The 7728-nt window shown below is 34.1% G+C and overlaps 1 protein-coding gene across 1 annotated transcript; it reads right to left on the reverse strand.

Annotated features, from left to right (window-relative positions):
• Positions 1–4773: 4773 nt before the first annotated feature.
• LOC105306195 (olfactory receptor 52J3) lies at positions 4774–5709 on the reverse strand. Its single transcript, XM_011381106.1, has one exon. The coding sequence runs from the start codon at positions 5707–5709 to the stop codon at positions 4774–4776; it is 936 nt and encodes a 311-aa protein (XP_011379408.1).
• Between the last annotated feature and the right edge of the window lie 2019 nt (positions 5710–7728).

The raw sequence follows: 7728 nt of genomic DNA on the forward strand, positions 1-7728 counted from the left end.
AAAATTTCTTTTAACATTTTAGTAAAATCGAGGTGCCTTTTACTTGTAATTTAAAGTGTCCTAAAGATATATGCTTAATCCTTTTTTTTTTCCTGTGAGATCTTCCTACCAGCAGCTATTATCCCATTGCTACAGAAAGGACTGCTTTTATTTAACGTATTATTAAATATAAGTATTAAGAGGTATGTGCAGAGTATGTTCAAACACATTAACTTCTTTAATCTTCAAAACAGCAGCCCTATGACATAGATACTATGTTTATTCCCATTACACAAATGGAAAACTTGAGCTATAGAAAATTTTAGCAACTTTCCCAAGGCCATACAGCTAGAAAGTAACAAAAATGAAAACTGAACCCAAATGTTTGATTCCAAAATCTGTGCTACAAATCGATACATTATACTGCTTCCTTTTTCTGTTTTTGGATCTTTAGCTTATTTTGTGTTTCGACAAGCCTGTTGAAGGTTCCAGAAGACTGTTGTAAGGTCTTCACTTACAACTCATGCAAATGTAACTACATACACACTTGAAAATATATCTATGTGGAGTTGGCACTACTTCTTTTGAAAACCGCCCCTCACTTAAGTAGGGTTCAAACCCCAAACTTTCCCTCACTTCAGTGAGTGGGTCTCTCTAACCATAGAAATGGTTCTGGTCTCCAGTTTACAGAGATAGCTGAGATGCTAAGGACATAATATTCACAGAAGCAATGAAACCATTACAGTATATAATTTCAAAATGTTTTCATCACCCCACAAAAAAACCCTATGCCCTTTAGTAGTCATTCCCTAGTGTTTCATCCCCACAGCTGATGGCAACTATTAATCTCCATTCTGTCATTGTGGATTTGCCTATTCTGATTATTTCATACAAATAGAATCATACAATATGTGTCCCTTGGTGTCTGGTTTCTTTCACACAACATAATGTTTTCGAGATTCATTTATTTCATAGTATGCATCAGTACTTAACCCCTTTTATGACAAATAATATTCCATTGTATGAATATAATGTACTTTGTTTATTCATTTATCATTTGGATTTTTTCCACTTTGGAGCTATTGTGACGAATGTTACTATGAACATTCACATACAAGCTTGTTGTGGACATGTGTTTTAAATTCTCTTGGGTATATGGCTCAGAGTGGAAATGCTGGATCATATGGTAACTCTAAGTTTCATATCTTGATGAATAGTTGAACTGTTTCCCAAAATGACTGAATTATTTTGTGTTGAATTTTTGTCGAAATCTTTTTCTATATGGAGATGATCATATAGTTTAATCCTTTGTTTTATTAATGAAGTGTAATACTTTGATTTTATTGTGATAAATCAATGTTGAATTCCTAGGATAAATACCACTTAATTATGATGTATAATCCTCTTTATATGTTGCTGGACTAAGTTTGCTAATATTATGTCAATATTTTTATGTCTGTATTCATAAGGTACATCACTCTGTTGTTTTCTTTCTTGTAATATGTTTGTCTGGCTTAGATATCAGGGTGATGGCCTCATAGAATGAATTGGGAAGTATTTTCTACTCATATGATTTGGAAATGTTTATGCAGTATTGTGAGATATTAATTCCTCTTTAAACATATGAGTTCATCAATGAAAATATCTGAACCTAGGATCAATTACTAACTCAATTTCTTTACATTTTAAATGTCTATTCAGATTTTTTTCTTCTTGAGTTATCTGTAAAGATATATCTAGAAAAATATAAAAACATCTATAAAGATATTTTGAGATAAACAAAAACCAACAGATTCTATTGCCAGATGACCTAAAGAACAAGAAATGCTAAAGGATTACTACCAGCTAATAGAAAATGAGAGATTTTAAATGGGTCTAGATGAAATAAATATCACTGGAAATGTTGAATAATTATATTATCTATTTAAAATATAGAATGAGCTTTCCTGCAAAAATTTTTATTATGCTGTTTTGAATGAATGCAAAAACAAAATAAATATTTAAATGGACAAAATAGCATTTCATACAAACATATTATTATACTTACATTAAAATAAAAGTATATAAGGAATCTACACATAATGTGCACACTTTTATTTATAAATACACTTGAAATATATAAAACAATATATTATGTAATTCCAATAAAAAAGTCAATCATACAGAACACGTTTTGAAATAACATACAATGTCAAAATTTGGGGCCATTATTATATAGGTAACAGTTATTCTCATTCTAATTTATGAAGTTTAAAATGTTTAAATAATGATCACAACAATTTAACAATGAAAACTATCATAAATGAATATTTACTAAGAACATCACTTAGACATATTGTCAAGTAGACTATGATAAAAAATTTGGTTTCTCATGTTTTTAATAAATAATGTGACAGTCTTTGTTGTCAAGGTGGCTGTCTAGGTAACTATTGTCACCCCCCCCAAAAAAAAACTCTAGATATGTTAAAATTGATATTAAAAATAATTCATATATGTAAACTTCAGAATCTATAGGAACAATTATTAAAAGACAAAAATAAGCAGCCTAGCGTATACCTGCCAACACAAAGTATAGTTATATTTCAAATACGAGGTGGATATAAATCTTTTTCTAGGTCTTGAAGATTTAAGCTAGACCAAGAAGAAACAAATGGCAAATTCCTAACAAATTAGATTGAGTTGTACAGTAATATCTCCACTACTCAAAACCCTAGTTGGGTTTTGTGGTGGATACCACAGTGTGTTATTTATATCCATCTTTCATATCTGAAGTACTAATTTCTCCAACTACTGGGAATCTTACTGAGAGTCCTCAGCTGTCTCTCTTCGGTTCTTCTCTTGCCTAGCAAGAACTGCCTAGCCCAAGATCAAATCCCCCTCCCAGAGAAGCCCCTAGTATGACTTGGTGAAGCAATATAAAAGCTTACCCAAGTCACCTTAATTCAGGACTGGGCTCCAGCTCCAGATGCCTGTATATAAACATCTGTCTGATACTTTGTTGCCACTTCATCACAGATCATTTTCTCTACCTTTCTTTGTCTACCGCACCCATGGCGATGATCTTAAGAACAAAGCTATATTAGTTTTCTAATATTGCTGTTAAATTACCAGAAATTTAGCCCCTTAAATCAATACAAATTTATTATCTTACAGTTCTGTTTGTTAGAAAGCTAATGTTTTATGTTAAAAAAACAAAGTTTAATTAGGAAGGTGCAAAAGTCAAGGAAAAAAGGACATACTGGAAAATGTGAAATTAAAAAAAAAGTGATCAAAAGCAAAGATCAAGAAAGCAGAAATGTGATCTAGTTGATTATAATCCTGCTACCCAATAATTCTATCTTAAAGTATAAAACCTGGGTAAATTATCTAAAAGTGTACAAAAAATAAGTGAAAGAATGCACAGCATATTTTCTAATTAAATAATGATATGACTAATAGATGAATACATAAATAAAACCAATGTTATAAAACAAAAAAAATTTTAATCTATTTAAATTAATAATAAATTATTTAATTAAAATACTGTGATTGGTTGTAAACTAAATATTTTGCATTGTGATGTTAGAAAAACACATGATTGACTTTGCCTCTGGAAAAATAAGAGAGAAAATGTGTGGGACAGTGTCAAAGGTGATTTCAACCATAATTCTGTATATAGTTCATTATCTTTGAGATGAGTGTAATGTTAAAAGTTGTTAATTTGTGAGTTTTAAGAACAAAGATATTTGCTATAAACTTTAGTTTCTTATTTTTAAAGTCTGAAAAAGAGAAAATAATATTAAATTTTTAAATGTGACAAGTTTGATAGTGCAAAAGTTCCTTGTTGTTTCGTCCTTGGTAAATTTTATTATTGAATTAATCTTTTGAAAGCCCAAAGTCTCATATTTTAAAAAATACTTTTTATATCTTGTACATTAAAGTCAGCGGGGGAACTAGAAATAGATCATGGGTCTAGGATGAAAGATCTTGGATTTGGGGATAGAATATTTTAGGGTCAAATGTAAATTCTGAATAAAATTGATTAAAATGATAGGCAAAGGCCAGAATGCATCACATGGATAGAAATACTATCTGTAATTTGATTACAAAACCACTTTATGCTTATGCTATGGATCTGAGCACAGAGAGGCAGTCAATGATGGTACTGTTGATGTTAGTGAGAAATAGTTTTTTATTATATGTTTGTTTTGCCTATCATTCCTCTGAGTCTTACATATTTGGCAGACTATTCCTATTCAAGCTACAAATTTGGCAATGAATTTTTTGAACCCATGAACTTGGCTTATTTTTAAAAGCAATAGAATGCAAGCTCCATGAGGCAAGTCATTTGTACAGTTCAGTGCATTAATATATGCCTAGAAATTAAAAAGATTCAAGATATATAATAAAAAATTAATATAAGTTAAATGAACACATGCATGAATGAATAAAATAGTTAATTAATTAATTAAGTAGGTTAATTAATTAAGTAGGTTAAATTTTCAGTGCTGCATTTCTCTAATTATAAAGCACAGAAGACCCAGATATGTTCTTGAAGCAGCCTTATGCCATCAAGGACTCTATACAAAGATATGCACACTGAGGCCATACAACTTCCTTTCAAGATAGCACATTAGCTTTTAACTTGAGATGCAATGAAGTTGTCACATGTCTTAAAATTGATTAGTCAAAGCTAAGAAAAATCATCTTGTATCACAACCTGGCAGCAACAGATTAGGACCAGGAGATATTCAATAAGGCACAAACACAAAACCTTTCTTACAAAATCATTAGTAAAAGAATGTGATAAGAGTCTTATTTTTTAATAAAGACACAGAGAACTCTCTCTCGTATCTGTTTTGTTCTCACACCATAAATGATGGGGTTGAGCGAGGGTGGGATAACCAAATAGAGATTGGCAACAAGAATGTGAATATAGCGAGGTATGTTGTGTCCAAATCGGTGGGTGAGGAAAGAGAAGACTGAGGGAATATAGAAAACACAGATGACTCCAACATGAGAACCACACGTGCTTAGGGCTTTTAGCCGTGCATCCTGGGATGGGAGGCGGAAGACAGCACGAAGAATGTAAACATAGGAGATACCAATAAGGACCAAGTTCAAGACAAAAAAGGAAACAACAAAGAGCCCATAGATAGCATTGATTCGAATATTTCCACAGGACAACTTTGCAATGCCCATATGCTCACAGTAGGAATGAGCTATTATCCGAGCCTGACAAAAAGGTAGGCGGTAGATGAGATAGATCATGGGAAGTGTAAGCAGGACTGGACGAATTAATATGCACATACTGATACCCACCAGCACCCGGGATGTCAGGATGGTTGTATAATGGAGTGGAGCACAAATTGCCACATAACGGTCAAAGGCCATAGCCAGTAAGACCTCAGCCTCCATGCCAGTGAAGGCGTGGATCAGAAACATCTGAGCCACACAAGCTCCAAAGTTAATCTCGTGTGCATCAAACCAGAAGATACCCAGCATACGAGGTGTAGAGGTTGTAGAAAGGGCCAAATCAATTGTTGAAAGGATGGCCAGAAAGTAGAACATGGGCTCCCGAAGGGTCTGCTCAGCCTTGATGACTAGCAGGATTGTGGCATTGCCCAGTAAAGCCACAAGGTAAACAGAGCAGAAAGGCAGAGAGATCCATGCATGGACTTCTTCCAGACCTGGGATTCCAATGAGGAAAAATGTGGCTGGGTGAAAAAGGCTCCTGTTGAGATATAGCATGTTGTCACTGGTCAAAGATTAAAAGAAGTCAAGCTGCTTCTCCTGTAAAGAAAAAAATGAAAGAGAGCGGGAGGAGAGAGAGAGAGAGGTATATCAGGAGAACAGAGATCAGAGGAAGAAGGAGATGGTGTGCCAATTGCTAGCTCAGTGTTTCAGCATAGAGTTAATAGCATGTTTAATATATGAGCAGGCCTCTTACTGATGGACATATTATATCAGCCCCATAGCCATTTAATAGGCCAAATTAAGGATATATTAAGAGTTTTCATTCTGCCTGCTGATTGAGTTCTAATTCTAAATGTGTAAGCTTGTAGCAAGCTCAGTGCAGACCTCTAATAATTAAAGTTTGCCATTCACTTTGGAAGAGAGTAGGATGTGCTTCCACTCTAGGAGATGCACTCTCTATGAGTGACACTGAAAACATTGAGACTGCACCGAGAGCCAAGTTGATACACTACAGAGGCAGTCAAAAATGCCTTTAAGCAATACATAATAAAAATGAATCACAGATCCAAGTGTATAGGTACTCACACAATGAAAGCCTGAATTCTTCTGACTCCTTATTATTCACCATAGAGATACATATGTAAAAACTCTGACCCAAGTTCAGTAGCCTCTCAAAGATAGCAAATCAGATTATAAGAGACACAGTCCCATGTTCTCAGACAGTTGCTGTCTCCTTGAGATGCTTGGCCAGGAGCAGAAACAGCCATTGTTCATAACTTACATACTGCAGAGTATCATTTGGGAAAGGGTGAAGGAGAGTTGTCTAATGCCATTTGACCACATTTGTTCAGCATCCACATCATATCAGGTACTCTCAGAGCACCTGTTAATTTTACCTGTGTTAATTTTACTAATGCTAGGGTACAAACACTTGCTTGGTTACTTCCCCTACCAGTTCAAGACCCTGAAAATCAGGATAGAAAACCCTGAAGACCTCAGATGGTTTGGGTACTAGAGAAGTTGTTTTTTACAGCTTTCTCGAAGAGAAGAATCCACTTGTGCAATTATCTAAAGGGGATAGAGAAAGATACTTAAACAATGACTTCAAAATGCTGCAGAACAAATCAAGCCACTCAGAATGAGGTAAAGAAACAGCCTAGGGTGTGTGGTACTGCAATTGCAATTAAAGCATAGAAATCATTCCTTTTGTCCTTAGTATAGTTTCACTTTTTTATCATTTTAATTATCTGTTTTATAATATAGAAAACATACCAAGGTTAAAAAATAATAATAAACTATCTTTTCTGAGTTCAGTCCAAGAGAGAATGAGTGCTGCCAGGTGCACTGGCTCTTACTTGTATTCTATAAAACTGTAGACATCCTGGCCAGTTTAAAAAACATTGCCTAGCAGAAAGATGATGGCCAAAGCCAAGGTTATTGTGTCCCTGTTGCTTATTCTAGAGCAACACTAGAAGCCCTCTCTCAACAGTAAGTCCCCACTAGCCTCATTCCTTTCTCTTGCTGTGAATTTACTTATTTCATCCAGTGTAAATGACAAGAATATATTAAATGCTTTGGATCTTTCTAAGAGATTTTAAAGATAATCTCATCACCATTTAAACACACACACATACACACACATTTTATTTTTCCTCCCTAGTTGGCCACATTGTCCAGCTCTCAGCCTGCTCTGCCCATGTATCTTTCCATTTACTCCCACATTTATTCTCTAAAAATCACTGATCTCTTCCATAGCAATTGACACTTACATAAAGCATCAAACAGCACAGTATTTACTCCTCTCTTTGAGCATCACATGGAGGGCATGTTTATATTATGCTTCTAGTACCTAAGAGATTTTTCTAAGGATAAATTCCATTTAATCCCAATTTTACACAGAGCTCTGGGAATGAGTCCTCAGAGACTGCTCACAAACTTCTAGATTTTGTTCCAGAAACATAAAAGCTCAAGGAATATAGAGGCAAACTGAAGTTTTTATAAATAAAAGTAAAAAGTGGAGATAAAATAATTAGTCATTTATAGTTAACACACTGTGAAAGCATCATTATATCT

Source organism: Pteropus vampyrus, unplaced genomic scaffold, assembly GCF_000151845.1.
Source record: "Pteropus vampyrus isolate Shadow unplaced genomic scaffold, Pvam_2.0 Scaffold431, whole genome shotgun sequence".
NCBI classification, from domain to species: Eukaryota; Metazoa; Chordata; class Mammalia; order Chiroptera; family Pteropodidae; genus Pteropus; species Pteropus vampyrus.

Bases quoted from the DNA above. Each gene is read 5' to 3' on its own strand.
- LOC105306195 (XM_011381106.1), bottom strand. From the start codon at position 5,709: ATGCTATATCTCAACAGGAGCCTTTTTCACCCAGCCACATTTTTCCTC.